We start from the raw sequence: 26,338 nt of genomic DNA on the forward strand, positions 1-26,338 counted from the left end.
GTTTCATGGATATAACAGTATCAAAGAAACATCATGGTACATTGGAAAAAACATACAACTGGAACCTAGAATATCATACTGTTGTTACCAGTCTGCCCCACATAGACAACCCCAGCCAGGCACATTGCTTAACCTCCAATGTCCTCTTCTGTAAAATGGGGCTAATAATGAGGTAATGAGTGATCCCACTCATGAACATTAGTTTAATTACTTCATAATAATCCCTCCTCGATACCCAGGCTGTATAATATCAGTTTCTGAAAGGGTCACATGAGAAAATAGATGGGAAAGCATGTGAAATATTTAAAAATATCATATATTCACAAGGCCTTCTTGGTCTAACTCAACCCAATTCTCAGACCTACTGATTTAAGTCTGGAAACTCATTAACCTTTAGAGAAATACACTTTGTGGATTTCTGGTATATATGGAGATGGGTTAGTTATTCTCTCCATCCCTGTTCACTTTCCACATGAATAAAAGATAGAAATAGTGCCTCTCTCTCGTAGCTTTAGACTACACATTGAGCATTGCAAAACTGAAAGAAAAGAGAGTAAGCTAGAGGACACAATAAAGGGCCTTATTATGAAGTCCCAAGCAAACTCAATGAATGAGGGAGAGGGCAGCACTAGCTGAGCCAATTTTCCTCTTTCTAGCTCTATAAAAGCAGCTTTATGCACTGATAGGATAGAAGAAAAAACATACTGGAGCTGCAGTCAGAAGACTTGAATTCAATGAAAAGTTCCACCATTTACAAACTCTCAATCTCAACTCTTTGACTCTGTTTCCTCATCTGTAAAATGGAAATAATGCTCCCTTCCTTTGAAGGGTTGTTGTGAGGATAAATGAAGTGAAAGTGTTTCAAAAACTGTCAAGTTCTATTATGAGTTACTCCTCTTTCTCTCTAAGATCAACCATACTCATCCTTTATCCTCTGCCCAATCTCTTATCACCCTCACCTACTTTCTCATGCACATGGGTCACACTATCCATGAGAAAGTGACCTTCACTGCTCTTTCATGTGGTGCCTCCACTCAAGTTCTGATTTCCCTGTATAGAATGGTCAGTGATTTCTCCAACATCAGGTACGATAGGATATTTTCCTTTTAGGAGTCTCAAGTCTCAGCCATGAATGCCAGAGCTGCTGTCAGAGTTGGTTGAGCATCCTTCAAGTCCTTGCTTTCTTCCTGAAATTGAAACCACACGAAGATCCAATGAGTACTTTTTATGCTAGAGTGAATTTCTGTTGCTAGATGAAGTGCTTCTACTCAGGAATCAAATTTATGCCTATAAAATGTATGCATCATAAATAGAACATGTTTAATAAATGTCAGTTATGGGGCAGCTAGGTGGTGCAGTAGATAAAGCACTGGCCCTGGATTCAGGAGTACCTGAGTTCAAATCCAGTCTCAGACACTTGACACTTACTAGCTGTGTGACCCTGGGCAAGTCACTTAACTCCCATTGCCCCACCAAAATAAATAAATAAATAAATGTCAGTTGATTGAATTAATGGAACCAACTCTCTGGATCCCAGGTTGGATCCTATATAGATTCTACTAAGACCTGCTGAGAGAAGATAGGAGAAAGTCAACATCAGGGACCCAGAAAATACATCATCTGCCCTCTAGATCCTACAGAGATAGAAAAACTGTACATCAAATACAGGGTCTATTTATCAGATGAGCATGAGGGAGAAGTGATGGGCTGTTCTAAACATAAATAGAGCTTTGGTTCAGATACAGTGAAATACAGAGATAGATGATAGATAGATAGATAGATAGATAGATAGATAGATAGATAGATAGATAGATAGATAGATAGATAGATGATAGATAGATAGAAAGAAAGAAAAAGAAACAAAGAAAGAAAAGAATACACAGAGATGTGTAGAATCAATGCCAAACCCAAGAGACCCTAACCTAAAGACCTTTAGACACAGGATATGCCTACACCTCCAGGGATAGATTCTGAGAATTCTGTTCAGTTCAGTTTATCTAACATGAAGCACACATTATGTACAGGTATTTTCCTAGGTATTAGGGGTACAATATGAAAAATGGCATGGTCCTTTGCCTTTCAATCGACTAGGGAAAATGACATGTATACATAATACAAGGGAGAACAGGATAGAGATCTACAGAGTTCTAGGAACATTAGAGGATGGAGAGACTTTTAGGGGAGAGATTCTAGAAGGCCTCAGGTAGGAGATGGTACCTGAGCTAAGTCTTGAAGAAAGAAAAAGATTTCAACAGGTGGAATGGAGGAAGGCCTACATTATAGGTATGTAGGATGACTGGCATAAATATATGGAAGCAGAGAGTGGTGCGCTCAAATACCAAATAAGCCAAGAAGAGCTGCGTGAGATGAGGCTGGGGCTGGTAAGGTAGTTTGGGTCTAAATTAGGACATCTCAAATTTCTTTTTTTTTCTTTGACATCTCAAATTTCAAGGAAGGGCAGTGTCTGTATTTCATCCTAAAGGAAATAGGGAGACACCAAAAGTTTTTGAGCAGGTAAGTGACATAGTCAGACCCAATGACTTTTACCAGATATATAAAAGATGGACTGAAGAAGGAAGAAAGTAGAAGGAGAAAACCCAGTTAGGATCAGCTCAGCTATAGAGATAAAAACATTCCTTTCCCTCTTCCTTTGTTTTAGAATCCTTTCTTTGTAAGAAAGCTGAAAGATATTTATAAAAAAGAAACTACATGGGGCAGCTAGGTGGTGCAGTGGTTAGACCACCAGCCCTGGAGTCAGGAGGACCTGAGTTCAAATTTGACCTCAGATACTTAACACTTACTATGTGTGACCCTGGACAAGTCACTTAACCCCAATTCCCTTACAGAAAAAGAAAAAAAAAAGAAACTGCTAAATTGACATTTCCCTTGAGCAAGCTTAACCTGGGGTAGGTAGAGTTGACTGGCTGAGGTTCTGAATAGGACTGATGGCACTAACACCCAGGGTCACGTGGAGGGTGAAAGGAGTAGACACGGCCATGTGAAGTTTACTAACTCCCTTCAATTCTCACCACCATTCCTGTTACCCACCCCTAAGGACAAGGTAGAAGTACCTCCCACTTCCCTTGAGTAACTTTGAATATTTTGGATAGGGCAGAAGCCTGGTGAAGTAGAAATGCACTGAAATTGGAGTGAAAAGATCTGGGTCTAAATCTTGGCTCTGCTACTTACAATTGGTGAGCAAGTCATCTAACTTTTCATAGTTTCATGAACAGAAGACATTTGGAACAAGGACCCTGGGGTGGGGGGAAGATTTCTAGGCTTACTGTACTCTTCTCTGGATAGACCACATCTGGTCTGCAAACTGGAGCCTTTCCAGATAAGGATAACCAGGATGATGAGGGAGGGGACTCAGCTGTGTTACACAATGCCTGGCTAAAGGATGTAGGAACATACAACCGGGAGAAGGGAGGACTGAGCAGAGAGTGAGAGCTAAGCTAGAAGGATCATCATGTGGAACAGGATAGTGTCCCTAAGGGTAGAACCAGGGATAATGGGCATTCAAGTATAATAGGAATAACTTCCTTACAGTTAGAGCTGGCAAAGCAGAAAGGGTTTAGTGAGAGGTCGTGAACTGTCTACTACCAGGGGTATTTAAATACAGGCTTCCCTATTTAAACCACTTTTGGAGTATTAATACTTTGTATATATTTTTCATAATACTTATTGTAAATATTTTGTTTCCCCCAGCAGAATTCCCCCTTGAGATTAGGAGTTGTTTCATTTAGTTTTGCACACTCAAGTGTCTACCTAGCAAGCCCTTGATAAACGCTTGTTGATCAGATAATTCTGTTGCGGTATGGACACCAAGTTTATAAAGGACAGTGATAAACTATTCAGAGGAAGACAGTCAAGATGAGTACTTGTCGGGGATGCTTCCTGACAAGGTACAGGTTGGATTAGATGAGCTCTGAGGTTCCTTCTAACTATCAAATTCTATGATTTTATGACTGGGAGGCAGTGGAAAGAGAAAAGAAAGAATCAATGTGAAAAGTATATCGGAAGTAGGACCAACAGAACCTGATAATTAATTGAATATGACAGGTGAGAGAGAATCAAAGTAAATACCAAGGTTTCAAACACAGAAGACTGGGTGAACTGTAATTTCCCTGATAAAAAATGGCAAAATCGGGAGGAAAAGCAAGGTTGGGAGTAGTGCATAAGTTTTATACATATTGTTTTGGGTGCTAGAGAGACATCCAGGAGGTGTACTATAGGCAGCTAGAAAATCCAGGTCTGCAGCTTATGAGAAAGGGGGCTTGGATCCACAAATGTTCTCAGGGTCAGGTTCTACAGACTTAGGGAACTGGCTGAAAGGCAAGATTTAAAAGAAGGGTTCTCTACAATAAACTGTCTTCCCACAAGTGCCTAAAATTTCCCCAATTAGAGAAAAGAGTTAAATTAACACCATTCTTACAAAAGTCAGGGGACACAGCTATTAATCATTCACATTTTTGTGTGAATACAGGATTTTTGAGGTCCTGTCTCTTCTAGATGAGAAAGCTGGCATGGAATCCTTGCTTTGTCACTAACTATGATGGTGCAATCATAAGCAAGCCTTCAGAACTTCAGTTTCCTCTTCCATAAAATGGGACAATGGCTAACATGATGCTTAAGGTCCCTTTTAGCTCTTAAATTCTAAGATTTATTATCCCTGGGGACACTGGTGATACTGATAATAAAGATTTCTGAAGGAAACAAAAAGCATTTGTTTGAAGGAGGCAATGTAATTGAAAAGTAACTGAAAGCTTTCAGTTTATACAACAAATGAACACACTAGCAAGAATATTACAAAGTAAAAGGCAAACTTCTGGCACCATTTGCTTTATTCAGTATATGAGTAGATTTTTCAGTTCTATCGACTTTGTCAAGGCTGGGAGCGGGTCGGCTTAGAAGCAGCCAGCCAGCATTTGGCTGTTTGTTTCAGTTCTCTTAAAAAATAAAGGTGAATTATTCTCTTCATTTCAAGGCTCATTTGGAATCAAAGATACTAGGTGACAGCTCCTTATGATTAGACTAGTAGCAAGAAATGAGACACAGGCTCTAGAAAAAACAGTAAATAGGGGGCGACTAGGTGGTACAGTAGATAGAGCACTAGCCCTGGATTCAAGAGGACCTGAGTTCAAATTCAACCTCAGACACTTGACACTTAGCAGCTGTGTGACCCTGAGCAAGTCACTTAACCTTGATTGCTCTGCTTAAAAAAAAAAAAACACAGTAAACATTGAAAAACTATCTTCTATAGTAGAAAGAATCAGAAGCACAGGGTTTAAGTACCTCTCGCCACTTGCAAACTATATGATACCCTGGCAAATCACTACCTCTCTATGCCTGTTTCCTTGTCTTTAAAATGGCAGGATAGTTGTGGGAAAAGATTGTTTCACGAATTAATGCTCCATAAAAATGTTTTTTAAACTGTTGGATTAAGATGGGGCAGTCATAGCCAATGGGTACAATACAGTTACATTTTTCAGTATGGTATTTAGAGCAACTTATTTCTTAATATATTAGGTATATGCAGACAGGAAGGAGAATTAGCCCTTCCAGAGAAGGGTAGGACAACTGGAGGACTGCCTGCAATCCAAGAGATCTGAGAGTGGCCAGAGTGGAAGTCTCAGGAAGGTTGGGGGTAAGGGGAGAATTCAAAAGTAGCAGCCCAATGAATATGAAAATCATGATATATCACAAGATGTTGGAACTGAGGGAAAAACCCTTTGAGATTACTTAATCCAGTTCCCTCATTTTACAGCTGAGAAGAACAATGGCCAGAGGTTAAAGAATTTAGCCAAAAAACACATAGCCAAATCTGTGCAGAGCTAGGATATGACTGGGGTTTTCTAGTCTAGTGTTCTCTCCACTACATCTCAATGCTTCATCCACTTTCAAGTTTTGTTTGGGTAAAGGAACCAACTTTTCAGGTCCCACTGAAGGTCAGAATCTGACCTGGAGAGATGTGGCTTCTGCCTACAGCAGTGAGATCAGGTGGCAGGGGAAGCCATCCACAATGAGCTGGTCTCTCATTGATGGAGGAATTGGGGTTGTGCTAAAAAGAAAAGCTGTGGCCTAGGGTAGTTTATGTCTAGAGAATCTGCACAAACACACAGTTGATCAAAGTGGATGGTTTTGTCAGCCTCGCCCCCTCCCTTAATTCTACAGAAACTGTTCTCTCATGGGTTAACAATGACACCTCTCTGATGGAATATTATTGTGCTATAAGAAATGACATGAAGGATGACTTCAGAAAGGCCTGGAAAGACATGTATGAAATGATGTATTGTGAAGGGAGCAGAACCAAGAGAACATTGTACACAGAGGCAGCAATATTGTTTGATGAAGAGCTGTGAATGACTTGACTATTCACAATAATACAATGATCCAAGACAATCCCAAAGGACCATTGAAGAAACATACTATCCACCTCCAAAGAAAGAAATGATATTGATGGAACAGACTGAAGCATACTATTTTTCACTTTCTTTCATTTTTTCTTTTAATCAAGTTTTCTTGTACAAAATGACAAATATGGTAATGTTTTACATAATCATACATATATAACCCCTATCTGATTGTTTGCCACCTCAGGGAGGAGGCAAGGGGAAGGAGAAAAAGAGGGATAAAAATTGGAACTCAAAACTATTTAAAAAAATCAATGACACCTCTCCTGAACCCACCAAATCCAAAGGACTTTTCTTAGTTGTCATGCCCCTCTACTTTACATTAGAATTAAATAAATTATTCTTTCTACTGGGGAACCTCCACTCTTTCACCAACTTCCCTGTCACCTAAACTTATTTCTCATATCCCCTCCAGTCTTTACTGGAATTGGCCCTTACCTGAAGACATTGCATCCCTTGCCCCCTCTTTTTCCCCCTAAAATCAATGGGAAAATGTGTGTGTGAGAAGGGGCAGTAGTGAAGTGACCATCTTCACTACCCAATGTCACCTTTAGGTCATGGAAAAACTGGCCTGTCTCTCCTTCCACGTTTTCCACTGCAGAACTCTTCTTGGGGGGCTAGAAGGACCCTTAGCAATCACTTGGTCCAGGGGTTCTTAACGTTTTTTGTACCATGGGCAGAATGCATAAAATAAAATACATAGGGTCACAAAGAAAACCCAAGGATAGTAAAAATAAAGATGTGATATCTTTTTCATCCAAGTGCATGGGGGCCCCCTGAAATCTATCCACGACCCCATGCACCCCATATTAAGAACCTAGTTGAATCTAGTTCAACTCCTTTTTACACAGGAGGAAACTAAGTTAAAGAGAGGAAAGGAGGAGAAGGGAAGGCAAGACTAGGCAAGAAAAGGCAAGGCAAGTTTTAAGACAAGGGAAGGCAAGGGAGAGAGAAAAAGACAGAAAGGGGGTGGAGAAAGAAAGAGGAGAGAGAGAATGGGGGAAAGAGGGAGGGAGAGCAAGAGAAAGAGAATGGGAAGAGAAACAGAAGAGAGAAAGATGAGGGAGATAGAGACACGGAGGAGAGGGGAGGAGTGAGGGAGAGACGAAAAGACGGAGAGACAGGTGTCAAATACCACCTCCTCCAGGAAGCCCTCAGCTTCTTTCTGATTCCCATTGCTCTCGTTTGGTACCAGGTCATCTCCCTGGCCAGACTACCTACTCCGTATCCTCCTCATCCAGGTGACCCCTCCGACCCCTGTGAATGGGCCGGTATGAATGGCCCGAAGCTGCGAGCAGGCTGGAATTCACCGTACCTCCCGGTGCAAAAGCCATTAGGATGGATGGACACTGGCCTCTTGTCTGACCCTACCCTGTACATCCCGGAGGAGTTTCTCCCCAGCTCCAGAAACTCTCCTCAGAGTTCTCTCCTCCCCCGAAGCTGCTCAGTCACTTGTCCTCCCTCAGGTTCTCACCTCTCCGGCTGTCCCTTTTCGCCCAGACTCTGAGAAACCGGTTCTCTGCCCCGACTCGCAATCCTGGAACCCATCCTGGAATGACACTAAGCCTATGAGAATGTCTCCCCAGAACTACGATTCCCAGCAATCCTTTTGATCGATTCACTTCCGGTTTCCAGTCTATATTCCCCCAGGGCCTTAGCAACCCAAGTTCAAGAGCCTCACAGCACGTAGAAATGAGCCTGATCTAGGTAGAGATGCTGCGAAATTGAATCTCAAAGACAGTCGAATGGATTTCAGGAGTCAAAGACGGAGGATCCATCTGCGCAAGCGCGCTCGCTTGGCTCCTGTCATACTACATTGCTAAAACACTCGGATTCCGTTTAAAGCACCCTGCGAGTTAGTCATCATGGTAACAACCTCCATGGGTAATGTCATCCTCTTCCTGGTTTTTCTCGGGGAAGTTGTTTCACTTTGCAGAAGAATCTGAGACCCATATAGGTTAAACAAATGATCGTGAGAATAGGAAGTAGTTCAAGACCTAGGGTTCTCTTATTCCACATCTAGTGGGTTTTTTACTACACCAAAGATCCTTAAACTTTTTTGTTAGGCAGTCTGATGAAGTCTTTGGACTCCTGTAAATACTTTAAAATTCATATAATAAAATACACAGCATTACAAAGGAAATCAGTTATATTGAAATATAATTATCAAAATATTAAAAGAAAAATTTGTGATAGAGTAACATGTGTGCTTTATTATTAATGCATTAATATTAGTGTAGGTAGATTGAGAAGAAAAGGTTTGGAACGCATACTGTGATGGATGTCATAGAGAATCAGTCAGGGAAAAGTAAAATTATTGCCATGCAACAGTGATAGCTCTGTTAGGGTTTGGTAACGGAGTGGAACCGGTTATGCACAATTATATGACTTCCTCCAGTGGTTTTCAGCTGCACATGAGAAGGGGAGAAAACCGATGTAGGGAAGGGTTGGGTTTGGGAAAGAGATGAGAGGAGATAGGACAAGGTGGCAAGGAATTTAAGGATAGAGGACAGTATAATGTTTAATTAGTGTGTCAGACTGAATTCACTCTAGGATCTTCAGAGGAAAACAGAGGTAGCAAGCAGAGCTCCATCCACCCCGTGTAAATAACTAGGTAATACTATATATAGGTACCTACATGTTAATAACTAGATATATACATATAAACGCTAGGTAATACAAGATATGTAAAGTAAATCTCACAGGAAGAGGCATTATTGGGGAAGGGGGAATGGAAAAGGACTCTTCTAATTTTATTCCTCTCCGCGCTCCTCTTCTCCCCTACTACCTCAAGCGACAGGTCAGTTAGTGAGCATTTATTAATCGCTTACTAAGTATCAGGCAGTTAAGCACTGCAGATGCGAAGAAAGGCAAAATGAACAAGTCGGTCTCTGCTCTAAAGAAGTTCACCTTCCACAATGCCGCTTTATCTTGGCACACCCAGGAAGTCTGAGGAACATTGTCCAGACTCTGAACAAACTACCTGAACCTCTAGATTGTCCGTCCCCACTTCCCGCCCCCAACCCACACACTACACCAAGGAGCCCAGGGCTGACAAAGGATCAGAATGAGCTTCCACTGGGCTCGCACAAACACGCTCTCTGGGATCCGAGCACAAGAGGGAGGAATGGGGGAGCGCCTGGGGAGGGAGCCTCGGGAGCCACTCCAGGGTCCTGCCCCCGAGCCCTCAATCAGAATTGAGCACCTCACTGGGGGACCAAAGGCACGAAACCTGAACTGCGGTGCCGCCCAAGGGATTCTGGGAGTGGTAGTTCAATGATTGGGCTAAGCCAGCGCTTCCTTCCGGTCTGGAAGCTGGTTTCCTTTGTGGGTCCCGGACCGGTGCAGGGCGGGCCGGTCCACAATCGGGGGCGCCCGCGGCTAGCCGGGCCGGCAGCTGATCGAACGGACCCGGGTCATGGTGTGAGTGTCCGGGGTCCGGGGAGGGTTCTGGGGCCGGAGAAGGGCGACGTTGTGTGGTTCTGGGGGCCGAGGACCAGAGACCGGGAGAAATCTCCCTTCCTGGGCATGGATGGACCGGACTGACCCCCTTCCTTCCCCAGCAGTGGGGAGCTGAGGTGAGCCCAGCGGAGCCGTCCAGTACGTGGTTCTGCATCCAGTATGTGTGACTGCCGGGAGCGAGAGTTTGGAGTTGGGAGGATACGGAGGGGGAAAAAAAGGAGGGCGTGTATGTGTCCGTGTCAGTGTCCGTGTCCATGTCCGTGTCCGTGTCCGGGTGTGTGTCTATGTACACAGTCTAGCTCTGTGCGTGTGTACATTTAGCTGAGCCAGATTCTGGAGTTCTTTTTCTTCTTCCCGTTTGCAAACAGTGCCTCACTTTCCTCCCGATGCTACTTCTCATGCTATTAACTCCTTGTGACTGAAGGCGGTGGATCTCTGCCGTTCTGACACCAGCCTTCCGCGTGTCCCTCTTGAGAGTCTATGGGGAGAGCTGGTTCCTCCTATTGGAGAAACAGATCATTGGATCCTCAAGCTAAAGGGACGTCAGCGCCTAGATGAAGGAGCCTGGCTTAAGAATGAAGACCGAGCAGAAGTCTCCTGGGGCGTAGTGTATTCCTCCTAGAAAGACACCCAGACTTAAGCCTGACACCAGAGTTTCAGGGAAGAGCCCGCACAATCGATGCTGACACTGAGGGAATTGGTAGGATTCGTGATAATCATGTAAGAGAAAGGTCAGGATCTGGATGAAGTCACAAGATACACAGAGAAAATGGAACAGTGGATGTCCATGGAGCATTTGACTCAAATTCTTGAGGGAAAAGGTAAGAAATAATCAGACAAGATAAATGTTTATTAGGTGGAGAGGGGTATGAAGGAAACCATCTTCTCATTATGGGAAAGGGGTAAACGGGTCTCAGGGGAAGATACCCCTGGCCAAAGAATTGAGGAAAAGATTTCCCAATCTCAGTGTCATAGGATTAACAAATGAGAATATTCGAGACTTGAACATATTATATCAAGGGCATCCAGACTAGTACACCCCTTCTAGCCCTGCCTTGTATAGTTACAAACTTACCAAAGCCAGAGAGAACATCCCCCACAAGATACTTCCTTGAAGGGACCAGCCTAATTTTCTTGACTTTATTTTAACCTTTCCCTCCAGAACTTTATGCCACGTTGCTATTAGATCAGAGAAGCATAGGATCATAGATTTAGAGCTGAAAGGGACCTTAAAGACCCTGGTGGGGGCAGCTAGGTGGCACAGTGGATAAAGCACTGGCCTTGGATTCAGGAAGACCTGAATTCAAATCTTCCCTCAGACACTTGACACTACCTGGGTGACCCTGGGCAAGTCCCTTAACCCTCATTGCCCTGACCAAAAAAAAAACCCAAACTGTTTATAGAGGCTATCAGTACCACACCCCTTATTTTATAGACAGGAAACTAAGGCACAGAGAGGTTGAGTCTGAGGTAAGATTGGAACTCAGTTCTTCTTCACTACAAGTTCAGTGCCCTATCAATCCACTATACTATGAGTCTGTCAAAGGGATTTTTATTAAGTACTATTACATTTTCATATTATCCTCATGAGAGCCCTTTAAGACAGATAGAGCTTCAATATCTCTCTTTTATAGATTGGAAACAATGATTCAGTGAGGTAAGTGTTACAGTACTTAAGGTCAAGGTTATAGCACTATTTAGTGATAGCTGGCACTACCATATAGTTTAATGTACTCATAAAGTCATAATTTAGCAACCATAGAAATCACTGAGTCCACCCTTCTCATTTTTTAGATAAGGGATTAAGGGGTTTTGGGGGGGGGGTTTGCAGGGCAATGAGGGTTAAATGACTTGCCAGAGTCACACAGCTAGTAATTGTCAAGTGTCTGAGGTCGAATTTGAACTCAGGTCCTCCTGAATCCAGGGCTGGTGCTTTATCCACTGAGCCACCTAGCTGCCCCCTAGGAATTAAGGTTTAAAGGCATTGAGTGACTTGCCAAGGGTCACAGAGCTTGGTGATATAAGAACCAGGAACAGAATCCCCAGGTCTCCTTACTCCTAGTCTGGTGTTCTTTCTATTATCCCATGTGGCCTTCTGGTCTATGTTTTTTTCATTAGGCCAGTCTAAATTTCTCATAGTTAAGTTCTCATCGGTATGACAACATAGCTGCTTTCTCCAAAAGAATGAGCATATAATTCCTCACACAAATTGAGGGCAAAGAGGGGGCTTTTTTGTTGTTGTTGTTGTTGTTGTTATGGGAGAAGACTGAGCATCAAAGAAGTTGTTAATAGACTCAACATTGTACCCATCTGTGACCTCAAGAATATTTTGACTCCAGGACTACAGTCCTTTTACCTGGAATCTACCATGAGCTCAGAGTAGGGATCCTTGGCCACAGTGGTCACAGCCTCCTGTGACCTTCAATACGGCAGGCTTCTTCTGACTCCTTTTTGAACAAGTTCTTTCTTAGAAATACGGGGATCCTGGGCAGCTAGGTGGCACAGTGGATAAAACACTGGCCTTGGATTCAGGAGGACTTGAGTTCAAATCCAGCTTCAGACACTTGACACTTACTAGCTGTGTGATCCTGGGCAAGTCACTTAACCCTCATTTCCCTGGGTGGGGGGAGAAAGAAATATGGGGATCCAGCCTAACTTGGTGTGGTGGAGTTTGTAACCTACTGAGTATGATAACTATAAGATAGAATCAGCCACCCTTATGGCTTCTTTTATTCCTCCAGCTCCATCTTCTCAGGACCCTGGCTTTTCTCAAGAGGGAAGCCCAGAAGAAGAACAAATGACAATTCTTTTTCTAAAAGCCAGGTCGCAGGTGAGTTGGAGTTTTCTCTTTTTTTTGAAATGCCTAGATTGTGGATGCATTTAATCCCTTCTCTTGAAAACTCCTTTCTCCAAGAATTCCCCATACAGGCATTTATTTGAGTGCCATTTCTTCCCAGGGAGGTGGAGCTCATAATAGTGAATGACTCAGGGGCAGCTAGGTGGCACAGTGGATAAAGCACTGGCCCTGGATTCAGGAGGACCTGAGTTCAGATCCGACCTTGGACACTTGACACTTACTAGCTGTGTGACCCTGGGCAAGTCACTTAACCCTCATTGCCCTGCAAAAAAAAAAAATAGTGAATGACTTCATAGAAAATGCTCCCCTGTTATTGAGTACTCTCCTTTGGTGCCCCTGTCTTCCCTGTTTAATAGCCACTCATTCATTTAAAAAAACATTTGGGGGGGGGCAGCTAGATGGCACAGTGGATAGAGCACCGGCCCTGGATTCAGGAGTACCTGAGTTCAAATCCCGCCTCAGACACTTAATACTTACTAGCTGTGTGACCCTGGGCAAGTCTCTTAACCCCAAATTGCCTCACTAAAAAAAAAAAAAAGACATTTGGACCTACTGTGTGGTCAGTATTATGCTAAGTACACTGATGGATAGAAAATAAAAATAAGACACAGTCCTCACCCTAAATATGGTGGCCATATTACCACTAATAGCAGACCAACACAACAAAGGATTAGTTACAGAAGGAAGTTGATAATAAGTGCAAGATGAGCCCTATGTATAACAGGTGTGCTGGAATTTAAGAAAAGGTGAGAGCAGTATAAACTAGATTGGTCAGGAAAGGTAATGGAAGGGATGGGGTTTAAGGTGGTCCCAATGGATTTGTATAATATAGAGAGAGATTACATGCAGGAAAACCTACAGGACAGAAACTGAGGCAAAATTGATTGTCATTCACATGCACCAGTAAAGAGATAAGTTTGGCTTAAGGAAATTACTGTTGAGAAGTAATAGGTAATAAATTTGAATATGTAGAATTGTAACAAATGGTGGAGGGCCTTGAATGCCATCCTCAGTTTAGACTGTATACTGAAAATTATTAGATAGTTTTAAGAATAAAGAGTTTTAAATGCTTAAGATCTAATGAGGGAGGGGGCAGCTAGATGGCGCAGTGGTTAAAGGACCAGCCCTGGATTCAGGAGTACCTGAGTTCAAATCCGGCCTAAGACACTTGACACTTACTAGCTGTGTGACCCTGGGCAAGTCACTTAACCCCCATTGCCTTAAAAAAAAAAAAAAAAAGATCTAATGAGGGGGAAGAGACTAAAAAAGCTTCAGAGTTGCTAGTATAGAAGATAGGTAAGTCTTCCAGTAATAAAGGTGGATATGTTCAGACTTTGAAACACCCATTACAAAAGGTGAGATAATCAAAATGTTAATCCATAGGATCAGGTTGTGACTACAGGATTCTTCCCAGATTCTTTCCCGGTAGTTGTCAGGGCCTAGAAGCCAGGGGTTATAGCTTGTTCCATTACTTAATGGAAGTGAAATGTTTATGCTTTTCTGGATAAGAGGGGGGAAAAAAACACCAGAAAGACTTTTCACAGTGGTGGTTAAATGAGAGGCAACAGGATGTGGTAGAAAGAGTACTGGGCTTGTGGCCAGGAGAGACCTAGGTTCAAATGCCACCCTGACACACTAACAATATGACCAAAAGCAATTCCCTAAATCTCTTTTAACCTCTGAGTCTCATTAATACCTCTTGAAATCTAGTGCATCAAGTGATTGTGAAAATTAAATGAGCTTACATATGTTAAGGACTTTGCAAAATTTAAAGTGCTATAAATGTTAACTATTAATAATAGCAATAATAAATAATGGAGTTTCAACTTTCCTGACCTTATTATCCACAATACAAAAGTGCAGTGATGACTTATCCAATTGAGATTATTTTAAGCATACTTCCACGATAACAAAGCCATTATTTTGCAAAGTCTAATAACTTTTGGGCAACTCAGTTTCTAGGTACTGGATACTTTACTTCTGTAATCTGTAGTCTGTTCCAATGGTCCATTTTTACCTTTTGACCCAAAACAGATAGTTTTGATATCACAGTAATTGAATGGCTTTCAGATTTCATCAATGTGGATACTACTGTCAAAAGTGCAGATCCCAACCTGTCCATCCACACTTTCCCATCCTGTGATTCTTGCCCAGGTCATTCCATAAATTCTCCACAAGGGATCTATTTCTTGAAATTGTGGATACCAGTGGAGCAAGGGGGCTGGCTGTGTACTGGCTATTTCTTAATCTTTTCCTTGTCATGTATCTCTTAGATTTAATTACTTATGTCACTTAACACCAGAGAGACTGGGTATCATAATTCATAACTTTCCTGAGGTTACACATTGAATTTTACCACATACCTATATGTTCAATGCCAAATTGAAAATTAAAGGATGGGTTTTGTTCGTTTGTTTCTGAGAGAAGTATAGGAAATAAAGGCCATAGGATCATTGAATTTAGTAGAATTTTTTTTTACTAGCATTGTGTGTGTGTAAATGTGTTTTGATCTCTTTATTATACCATGAACATTTCCATATATTCCCTAAACGTATGCCCTCATCAGGGAGTCCTTCTTTGTAACAAAGAAAAAGAGTTAAACAAAACTAACCAACATAATGGCCACATCTGACTGTGTCTTCAGCATTCCACGCCTCTCATCCTGGTTACCCTCCCTAGTTACATGCCAGCTTTCCAGTGTCTTTCTGAAAGTGTGGCATCCAGAAGAAAACACAGAACTCCAGATGTGATCTCACCAGGATAGAATACAATGGGAGTTACTACCTTCCTTTATGGAGACCACACTACTGATGATCCAGGCTAGTTCAAATTAGGTTTTTTGGCTATAGCATTATGCTGTAGTCTCATGTTAAATTTGTAGTCACCTAAAGCCCCTAGGTTCTTTTCATCTGAACTGCTCTTTAATAAATACTTAAACATTTAAATACTCTTGCTAAAGCTTATAATTTATTGGCGACCACTCATTAGATTTTAGATAGTTTAGCTAGAATTTTAGCCCTAACAGATGGCTGACCACGAAGAGGAAAGCTGAATCTCTGTCTTCTGATCTTCCGGTTGAGTAAGAAATTTCCCCTACCCTGTCCCTTTGTGGTCGCCATTCGTTAGGGCTAAAATTCTAGCTAAACTATCTAAAATCTAATGAGTGGTCGCCAATAAATTATAAGCTTTAGCAAGAGTATTTAAATGTTTAAGTATTTATTAAAGAGCATTAGGATCAGAGAGAAAGGTAAAAATCTAACTATTTCTAAGAGACCCTATCATCTGACCCACCAAGCACAGTAGATAAAGCACTGGCCCTGGATTTGGGAGAATCTGAGTTTAAATCTGGCCTCAGACACTTGACACTTACTAGCTATGTGACCCTGGGCAAGTCTCTTAACCCTCATTACCCTAAAAAAGAAAAAGCAGACTCCATATTGTTTCTTTGGATGTGGAGAGCAATTTTCATCATGAGTCTTTTGGAATTATCTTGGATCATTGCATTGCTGAGAGGAGCTAAGTCTATCATAGTTGATCATCACACAATGTTATTGTTACTGTGTATAATGTTCTCCTGGTTCTGCTCACTTCACTCAGCATTAATTCATGTAAGTCTTTCCAGGTTTGTCTGAAATCTGCCTTCTCATCATTTCTTTTTTTTTTCTTTTTTTTGCGGGGCAATAAGGGTTAAGTGACTTGCCCAGGGTCACACAGCTAGTAAGTGTCAAGTGTCTGAAACTGGATTTGAACTCAGGTCCTCCTGAATCCAGGGCTGGTGTTTTATCCACTGTGCCACCTAGCTGCCCCCTGCTCATCATTTCTTATAGCACAGTAGTATTACATTCTATTCATATACTACAACTTGTTCAACCATTCCCCAGTTGATCCCCTCAATTTCCAATACTTTGCCACCACAAAAAGAGGTGCTATAAATATTTTTGTACATGTGGGTCCTTTTCCTTTTTTTATGATCTCTTTGAGATACAGAACTAGTTGTGGTATTGCTGCTTCAAAGAGTAGGCACAGTTTTATAGCCCTTTGGGCATAATTCCAAATTGCTCTCCAGAATGGTTGGATCAGTTCACAACTCAACCAACAATGCATTAGTGTTCCAATTTTCCCACGTCTTCTCCAGAATTTATAATTTTCCCTTTTTTGTCTTTTTAAGACTTTTGCAAAAGTTTACATATAGTACCTTGACTTAAAATTTGAAAAGTTGTCATTACTCTTTTTGAAAATCAATCAAAATTTGGTAGTATCTAGTCTTGTGGTGACTTTCCTATTCTCCACCATTGCTTTTATAAAATTATCAGCTACAGTCATATCTGCAAGTTCTTTCAGGGCTCTAAGACTTATCTCTTTTACTTGTGTCAGGTGATTGAATTCACTAAGAACAACCAGTTGCTCTTTTGTTATCTCTTTATTTAATTAAGTTTCAATTTTCCTTGGGTCTTTTTTGTTTTATCCTTAGATCAGTTTTCTTGGTAGAAGTAAAATTGGAATGAATTATTTAGAATGAAATATTTCTTCCTTCTTGCTATTGTCTATCACCTTTGTTCTCCCTTCAGATATCCTGCTCTCTTGTTCAGACTTTGCCTCCCAACACAACTTTTAAAAAGCATTTTTGTTGTGTTCAAGATTTTTTCTCACTTTTTTATATTCTTTAGTCTTCCTAATTCTATTTAAATTTTTTATTATTTCATTTAATATTTCTCAATTACATGTAAAAAATTTTAACATTCACTTTTTTAAATTTTGAGTTCCATATTCTCTCCTTCTCTTCTACCCTTCCCCTACCCCTAGAGAAATCAATCAGTAGGATAACAATTAGACATGTGAAGTCATGGAAAACATTTCCATACTAATCATATTACAAAAGAAAATACACACACACAAACAAACAAAAATGAAGAAAGTTTTAAAAAGTATGCTTCAATCTCTTCTCAAGAGTTCATCAGTTTTCTTTCTGGAAGTGGATAGCATTCTTCATCATGAGTCCTTTGAAATTGTCTTGGATCATTGCCTGATACTATTCCTTTTTTTTTTTTTGCGGGGCAATGGAGCTTAAGTGACTTGCCCAGGGTCACACAGCTAGTAAGTATCAAGTGTCTGAGGCTGGATTTGAACTCAGGTACTCCTGAATCTAGGGCCAGTGCTTTATCCACTGAGCCACCTAGCTTCCCCTGATACTATTCTTACAAGATTGTGTCACTATGTTTACACCTTTTACAATTTAAATTCATTGATGGGTTTCCTGTGCAATCAAATTAATTTCCATATTAATTTTTCGTGTTTTCTTCATTAGACTCATTTGTGTTTTCATTTTCAGAATTTTTCTTAAGAGCATACTGGTTCTTGAGTCAGCTTCCTGTGTTTCTTAAATTATTTTTTGCTAATCTGTATTTTTCTAAAATAATTGCTAATTATATATTAATGGCTATTGTACCTGTTTTGGTAGTAAGTATTTATTATTAATTAATGTTACATATTAGTGAAGTATTGACCATGTGACAGCACAAGCAGGAGAAAAGCCCCAGAAGATCCATGCTATTTCTCATAGAAACAGCACATGGTCTCAAGGCCTATGCACCCACATATCTCTACGCCAGAGAGTATGAGCAGAGAGAGAGAGAGAAGAGAGGAAAAGAGAGTGACCCTGGTGTGCCCAGGGATTTTATCCCCCTTAGATAGAGGTGGATCACCATACATTGATCTAAGCTAATTGGTTATAGCCTCACTTGGTTCCATGGATTGACATGACTTGGGGGGATGGTCTAGAGAGGGCAAATTCCTGCTGTCTAGGTCTGTTTCTTCCCCTAGCTAAACAAAAGAATCATTCTGCATTACTTTTGTTCACTTGGGCTTATTCCAGGCAAGGTTTAAAACTTCCTCCTAAGTATTGAACTTTCTGGGATAAGGGGGAGAGAGCAGCTAAAGCTAGGTTTCTGGGTCTCCAAGAAATACATTATTAAAAATTATTTTCTCACATTCCCTTATAAGTTCAAAGTTACAGGATCCTATCCATATTTTCCTTCAACTCTTTGAAATCCTCTCTCCAAAAATCTAGGATATAGGTCAGCCTATGCCTGTTCCCACAATTACCATGAACTCCCTAAGATAGTGTGGCTGTTTCTTCCCAATGTTCCTCTGGTTTCTACCTCAGTTCCTCCCTTTTGTGTCAGAATCATATCCAAAATATCAGTGGTTATAAATGCTTTTAGAAGTACTATACATACCATCTATCTATCCTGGTGCTATCAACTTCACAAATCATCCATGAGCCATATTTGGAGTAGGCTTATTGGGTAAGCAAGAGCATATTTGTTGTTTTAGGAATCAGTGGCCTTCAAGGATGTAGCTGTGGACTTCACCCAAGAGGAGTGGGGGCAACTGGATCCTGATCAGAGGGATCTGTACAGGGATGTGATGCTGGAGAACTATGGGAACCTGGTCTCGCTAGGTAAGGATGTCTTCCCTCTGTGATTCAGACTCTGTCCATTGGAGCATCTCCACTTCCTTGGTTTTTGGTTTTTTGTTGTTGTTGCTGGTGGTGGGGGGGGGGGTTGGGTTTTTTTTTTTTTTTTTGGTGAGGTGATTGGGGTTAAGTGACTTGCCCAGGGTCACACAGCTAGTAAGTGTCAAGTGTCTAAGGCTGGATTTGAACTCAGGTCCTCCTGACTCCAGAGCCAGTGCTCTATCCACTGCGCCACCTAGCTGCCCCAACACTTCCTTGGTTTTTAAAAGGTACTTAGCCAAGTTTTAGCGTGGGGCTCAGTGATTTATAACCTGTTTAGGGCCCAGAAACAGGGCAGTTCTGTTCCTACTTTTCAAATGAAAGGTCTGCTCTTTACAGAATGAAAAATGGGACTTCATTGTGCTATCCCAGATGTTTCAACTACCTTAACCTTTAAAGGACTTCTTATCTCCTTTGGACTCTTCCTATGCTGTCTTTTCTGTCATCTCACATCAAGGGGCCAGAACTTGAATATGCAATTGCCTTTGTCTCCAGCACAAACAAGTCCTATTTCTTTCTCCATGAACAGGGTTTCCAGTTTCTAAGCCATATGTGATCTCCCAGCTGGAACAAGGAGAAGAACCCTGGGTGGTAGAAAGAGAAGTCTCAAGAGGCATCTGTCTAGGTGAGTAAGTAAACACTAAGCAGATGGATTACAAAGAACATTTCATCTGATCTTTCACAGGAAGGGTCAACCTGTCCAGCTATTCATCAGGAGCCATCTTCAAAGGCCTGAAGGCCTGGGAACAATTTGAGACTATTTAGTATAAGCACCAAATTTGAATACAAGTCTTCCTGACTCTAGGCCCAACTCTCTGTACACTGCACCACCAGCTGCCTCAAAAAAGGCACAAAGAATAAAGCTATTTTTACTTTTGAGGAGTTTACATTCTATAAAGGATACACACACAGAGATATTAATTTATACATACAGTACATATACATATGTAGCATGTGTGTACTACATATGTATAGTATATAGTACACATATAATATAGAGTAACATGGGTTGTGTGGGGGTATGTATATACATGTACACTACAAAGTCAATACAAGGTAGTTAGGAAGGAGATGGGCCCAAGTAGTTGGGGGAATCAGAAAGAGTAGAATTCTGAGGTATAGGTGAAAAAAGTAAATGTTCTGAGAAATGAGAGATGGCCTACCATATGTGAGAAACAGAAAGAAAGCTAATTTGGTTAGACTGTAGAATGAGGGAAGAGGAATAATGAGGCTGGAAAGATAGGTCGGGGCCAGGTGTAAGGGACTTTAAAAGCCAAATAGAGGCATTTATATTTCATCTTGGAAGCAATTGGGAGGTTTTTTTGAGCCACTGCTCAAGTTTATTGAACAGGATAACAATATGGTCTAATCTGTACTTAAGGAAATTCACTGACAGCACTGTGAAAAACAAGATGGGCTGAAGTAAGGAGACATTTGAGACTGAGAAATCAATTAAGAGGTCATTACTGGGGCGGCTAGGTGGCGCAGTGGATAAAGCACCGGCCCTGGAGTCAGGAGTACCTGAGTTCAAATCCGGCCTCAGACACTTGACACTTACTAGCTGTGTGACCCTGGGCAAGTCACTTAACCCCCATTGCCCCTCAAAAAAAAAAAAAAGAGGTCATTACAATAGTATAGGAAAGAGGTGATGACCTGAACCAAGGTGGAGGTTGCCATCTACATAGAGAAGAAAGGGTCAGGTGTGAGAGATGTAACTATAGAAACATCAAGATTTGGCTACTGATTGAGTATTAGTTGAAAGAGAATGAAGTGTTGAGGATAACACTAACATTATAAATCCAAGTCTAGAAGAATGGTGGTTCCTTTAGTAGGAATAGGGAATTTTGTAATGGGGTGGATTTGAAATAATGGTTTCTATTTTATACATGTTTGATTTGAGATGAGGAATGTTAATCTAGTGGTAGTATTCAAGAGAAATTTAAACTGGGAGGGTGTGGAGGTAGAGAAACAAATTAGAAACTCCTTACAATCTAGCATAGGTGGTGGTGACCTTGATTCTGATCTACTGTGCTTAGTTTGGTTCCATGGTCACCATTTTGACCTTATAATCCTTCCTGATGGGTTCTCCTTATCTGAGCTTAATTTATACATCCTTGTTCTTTTACTTCTTCTCTGCTGACATTTCCTATCTCTATAGATTACATGACTTTTTTTATGAGCTCTCAAAGAAATATGTATATTATATACATCATTTACAGTTTTATCATAACATCCTGAGTACAAGGAACAAGGGACATTTGATTTTTATATTTCTTTCAGACTTGGAGACCAGGACTGAAATCAAGGAATCCACAAAGCAGAATATTTCTGAAGGATTATCTCAGGAAGTGGTAATAAAAAGATTCACAAAGGATAGCCTTTGGAATTCTAAGTCAGGTGATGCCTGGGAACATGAAACTTGGCTACAGGGGCAGCAGAAAAGCCAGGAAACACATTTAAGGGAAGTAGTGATCAACCACAAGCAATCAGCAATCTGGGGAAAAGACCATGGGTGTAATGACCTTGGAAAAAATTTTAATTTAAGTTCCATCCTTGTTGCAAAACAAAAAGTTCCTATGGGAGAGAAATCCTATAAATATGATGCAAATGGAAATAACTTCCGACAAAATCCACTAACAGTTGGCCATCAGAAAATTGATTTGCGGAACAAGCCTTGTAAATGTAATGAATGCGGAAAAGCCTTCCGTTATCACTCAGAACTTACTCGACACAGGAGAACTCATACTGGAGAGAAGCCCTATGAATGTAATGAGTGTGGCAGAGGCTTCAGTCAGAGCTCATCTCTTACTCTACATCTGAGATTTCACACTGGAGAGAAACCCCATAAATGTAAAGAATGTGGGAAAGCATTCAGGCACACCTCATCCCTGGTCAAACATCAGAGAAGTCATACTGGGGAGAAACCTTATGAATGCAATGAATGTGGGAAGGCCTTCAGCCGGAGTACACACCTTACTGAACATCAGAGAATTCATACTGGAGAGAAACCTTATAAATGTAATGAATGTGGGAAAACCTTCAGCCGGAGTACACACCTTACTGAACACCAGACAATTCATACTAGAGAGAAACCCTATAAATGTAATGAATGTGGGCAGGCCTTCAGTCACACCTCCTCCCTTGTTAAACATCAGAGAATTCATACTGGGGAGAAACCCTATGAATGTAATGAATGTGGGAAAGCCTTTAGTCGACGAACACACCTTACTCAACATCAGACAATTCATACTGGGGAGAAACCCTATGAATGTAACGAATGTGGAAAAGCCTTCAGTCACATATTGTTTCTTACAAAACATCGGAAAATTCATACTGAAGAGAAACCCTATGAATGTGATGAATGTGGGAAAGCCTTCAGTCATACTTCATCCCTTATTAAGCATCAGAGAACTCACACTGGAGAGAAACCCTATAAATGTAATGAATGTGGGAAAGCCTTCAGCCACACTTCATCCCTTAATAAACATCAGAGAACTCATACTGGAGAAAAACCCTATGAATGTAATGAATGTGGAAAGGCCTTCAGTCAAAGCTCATCTCTTGCACTACACCAGAGTTGTCATACTGGAGAGAGACCCTATACATGCAGTGAATGTGGGAAAGCCTTCAGTCACACCGCATCCCTTATTAAGCATCAAAGAACTCATACTGGAGAAAAACCCTATGAATGTAATCAGTGTGGGAAAGCCTTCAGCCAGAGCTCATCCCTTATTAAACACCAGAGAACTCATACTGGGGAAAAACCCTATGGATGTAATGAATGTGGAAAGGCCTTCAGCCAGAGCTCATCCCTATTTAAACATCAGAGAACTCATAGAATCATAAAATATTAGTGTCAGAAGACACCTTCTTGTGTGTGTAGTTAACCCCTTTCTTCAAGGTCACCCAGCTTATCAATGGCAGAGCTAGGCCTAAAAGCTAAGTTTCCTGACTCACACTTCTTTGCTCCTTCCATTGTCCCACATTACCTCTACCTTATATTGTATAGAAATGTCATGAATTAAAATATATGGTAATAACAACTCACAGTTATATAACATTTAAGGTTTGAAGATTGTTTTCTTAACAGCCCTGTAAGGTAGGTAGTGAAGTATTATCCCCATTTTAAAGATGAAAAAGCTGAGGCTCAGAGAGGCTAAGTGATTTATCCAAGGTCACATAGCTAGTTCAGTATTAGAACCAAGATTTGAATCTTAGTCCCCTATATCCAAGTCCAGTGAACTTTCCATAACCCTGTGCTACTCACATGTATGGGAAACAATCTTCAGTGTGCTGGTCCCTTGTCATGGTTGAGACTAAGGTACGTTAGAGGAAAGGAAATGGATCAGAAGATACTGCCAAGAATGCAGGGTTTGCTGATCTTGTGACACAGTCTCATCAGAGCCATCTCCCCTTGATGTTCTGTGTCCAAGACTTCTGGCAGGTCGACAACATGTCTTGGCACATCAGACTTGCTAGAGGAACAATCACAGCATAAGGAAAACCCATAAGCACAAAGAACAACATCTAAGAGCACTCCACATGCATTTATTGTGATTAAGCAAGATCCCATCCACCTGCCTCCTGTCCTTTCCCTCCCAACACCATCAGCCCTGCACAGGTGGTATGGACCAACCTTCAAACATGAAGTAACAGTCAGTTCTCCCTCCTTTTGTGTGCTGGCTGCAGATGTTGTCAGCATGCCAGAAGACTACTCAGTGCACACTTGAGCACAGTTCCTGCTTTTCACAGACTAACCCCAAGCCCTTCCTTGCTAGGCAACATTGAGTCACTTGGGTCCTTACTACATATCGGGGAATTCGGGGCGGGGGGGGGGGGCATTATTAACAGTGGCTATAGGACAGCCTCAAGTATAATTTACCCTCATATATCAGAGACATCCCACTGGATAGTAGACATGAAAATGTAATGGCAGTGAGGAAAGTGTCTCTTGTGCTTAGTTATTCCTCTGCTCAAATACCTTCAGTGGTCCCCCCATGGCCTTCAAAGATAAAATCTACACTCATTGACTTGGCAGTCCAAAAGTTACCATAATCTTGCTACAGTTTACTCATGACTTTAGCCCAACTGGTTTGCTCATTTTCGCTGATCCACCTTTCACTTTGCTGCCTCAGCTCTTTTACTCATAGAGTTCCAATGCTGTGGAATGCTCTCTCCATCAATTCTCTGCCCATCCAACAAAAACCAGCTCCAATCCCACCTCTCCAAAAGACTTTCTCAATCTCCCCCTCTCACATTGAGTGACTTTCCCCTACTCTGAACTCCTCTAAGAATTATTGTCTGTATGATTCATTTGGTAATTAATCTTGTACTTCTTGTGGTGTCTCTTGTTGACTTGAACTGTTATTTAAATACATAAATGTTATTTAATTTTCCACACATGAAGCTCTTTGAGAGTTGGGACTATCTTATATGTCTTCGTAGCCCACATAGCACTTAGCACAGTGCCTTGCACATTATGGGTGCTCAATACAACTTGATTTATTTGGCATCTGAACTTTATGAAAATAAAATAACTTGTTTTGCATCCATTTTCTTATGCTGCTTAAAAATGATGAAATTTTCTAGTGGATTTTTTTTCTGTCTGATCATACTTGAGAGACTATGGAAAATTTCCCCTATAAGGGAGCCTCAAGGCCTATAGTTGATCTAAAGCATTTAAAATGTCTTCTAATTAATAGCTTCTTTCAAAAGATAAATATTACAAAGCCTTTTAGAGATGGGATGGAAATAGGGGGAACTCTATTTTTATTTGAAGAAATGAAAATATAGTTTATCCCCAGCTTTTACATTACAACAAACTTCAAAATGGAGTGGGGTTGAGTACTGATCAGTCTTTTGAAGAACACTTCTTTCACTCCTTGCTTTTGGAGCAATTTCTCAATAATATTCTTAAAATGTTCTAATATTACCATAAAATTCCAACTGGTTTAGTTCTGTGTTTTACCAATATAAGGATAATTAGCATATAAGATCCTCTAGAGTAAGAACCACATCATAACATCTACTAGATGATTTTGGACTCTATTATAGGGGGGTGATAAATACTTATTGAAAGACATCAGCGCTCTTCTTCCTAGGACTCTCCATGCATGCTCTCCTCTTGGCACAATATGCTGGGGAAAGACATTAAATGGATAGAACTCCTGATACAGTTACCCCAAAACAGCAATAAGCAACCCCTGGAGCGGCAAAACCCACAAAAAGATGAACTGAGATTATTTTCCAGCCAAAGACAGCTTAGAGTCCAACCCCATGATCATGCAGATATAGTCTCCAGGCAGAAATATATCCCCGAGCCTCCGAATCAGCTGTAGCACCAGAGTCTTCTGGAACTAAGCTTATGGCCAGGTGAGAGGGCTGAATGGCTGGCCGGGGGCGGGAGGAGGAATATAGGGGTGTCTGTGGGACATAAGGAGGAATTCAGCTATCCCACCCCAGTGGGGAACCAGGAAGAAATCTTGAGTGGCAGGAGGCCCAGGTCGGGGAAGTACGCAGGCTCATCTGAGCTAAGAACCACAGCGCAAAAAGTTTTACTGGCTCGTTATTTGCTGGCAATTTGGCTTGAGGTTATCTTTGGACCAGAGAACAGGCCAGGCAAGAGAAAAAACCTTCCCTTCCTCAAATAGAAACACCTGGGACCCTCTAAAGCTTGGAACAGTGTAGCTTGGAAGTAGGGCCCCACTGTCAGAGGGCATTAAAAGTCAAGTAAAAGACAGCAAGATGAGCAAGCAAAGAAAGTTGAGAACTATAGAAAGTTTCTTTAGCAACGAGGAAGATCAAGGTGCACCTTCAGAAGAGGATAAAAACCTCAGGGCCCCTATATCCAAAGCTTCCAATAAAAATATGAATTGGTCTCAGGCCATGGAAGCGCTCAAAAGGGACTTTGAAGAGAAAGCAGGAGAGATAGAAGGAAGATTTAGAAAGGTAGAGGAAAGAATGAAAAGAGAAATGAGTGATGCAGGAGAGTCATGAGAAGAGTCAACAGCTTGAAAAGCCAAATGGAAAAGGAGATACAAAAGCTTTCAGAAGAAAATAATTGCCTAAGAATTAGGATTGAACAAATGGAAG

At 41.2% G+C, this 26,338-nt stretch overlaps 2 protein-coding genes across 2 annotated transcripts in view; one reads left to right on the plus strand and one right to left on the minus strand.

The window, feature by feature from the left end:
* LOC122742899 (zinc finger protein 501-like) overlaps positions 1-7,996 on the minus strand; it is a 42,774-nt gene extending 34,778 nt beyond the window's left edge. The window contains exons 1-2 of the mRNA XM_043987474.1: positions 7,888-7,996; positions 960-1,187 (exon numbers count right to left, since the gene is read on the minus strand). The gene's annotated coding sequence lies outside the window, so the exon portion shown is untranslated. The remainder of the gene's footprint in view (positions 1-959; positions 1,188-7,887) is intronic.
* A 1,756-nt stretch (positions 7,997-9,752) lies between these two features.
* LOC122742898 (zinc finger protein 883-like) lies at positions 9,753-24,876 on the plus strand. Its single transcript, XM_043987473.1, has 6 exons — positions 9,753-9,991; positions 10,244-10,696; positions 12,617-12,705; positions 19,066-19,192; positions 19,776-19,871; positions 21,527-24,876. The coding sequence occupies exons 2-6, from the start codon at positions 10,645-10,647 to the stop codon at positions 23,098-23,100; spliced, it is 1,938 nt and encodes a 645-aa protein (XP_043843408.1). The 5' UTR covers positions 9,753-9,991; positions 10,244-10,644; the 3' UTR covers positions 23,101-24,876.
* Positions 24,877-26,338: the final 1,462 nt, after the last annotated feature.

The sequence above is a fragment of the Dromiciops gliroides genome, chromosome 2 (genome assembly GCF_019393635.1).
Source record: "Dromiciops gliroides isolate mDroGli1 chromosome 2, mDroGli1.pri, whole genome shotgun sequence".
Lineage (NCBI taxonomy): Eukaryota > Metazoa > Chordata > Mammalia > Microbiotheria > Microbiotheriidae > Dromiciops > Dromiciops gliroides.

What these genes read in the sequence shown, in the direction of transcription:
- LOC122742898 (XM_043987473.1), top strand. Translation starts at nt 10,645, where the DNA reads ATGGAACAGTGGATGTCCATGGAGCATTTGACTCAAATTCTTGAGGGA. An exon ending in TCAAATTCTTGAGGGAAAAG is followed by an intron (nt 10,697 to 12,616) that starts GTAAGAAATAAT and finishes TTATTCCTCCAG; the next exon opens with CTCCATCTTCTCAGGACCCT. An exon ending in CTCAAGAGGCATCTGTCTAG is followed by an intron (nt 19,872 to 21,526) that starts GTGAGTAAGTAA and finishes TATTTCTTTCAG; the next exon opens with ACTTGGAGACCAGGACTGAA.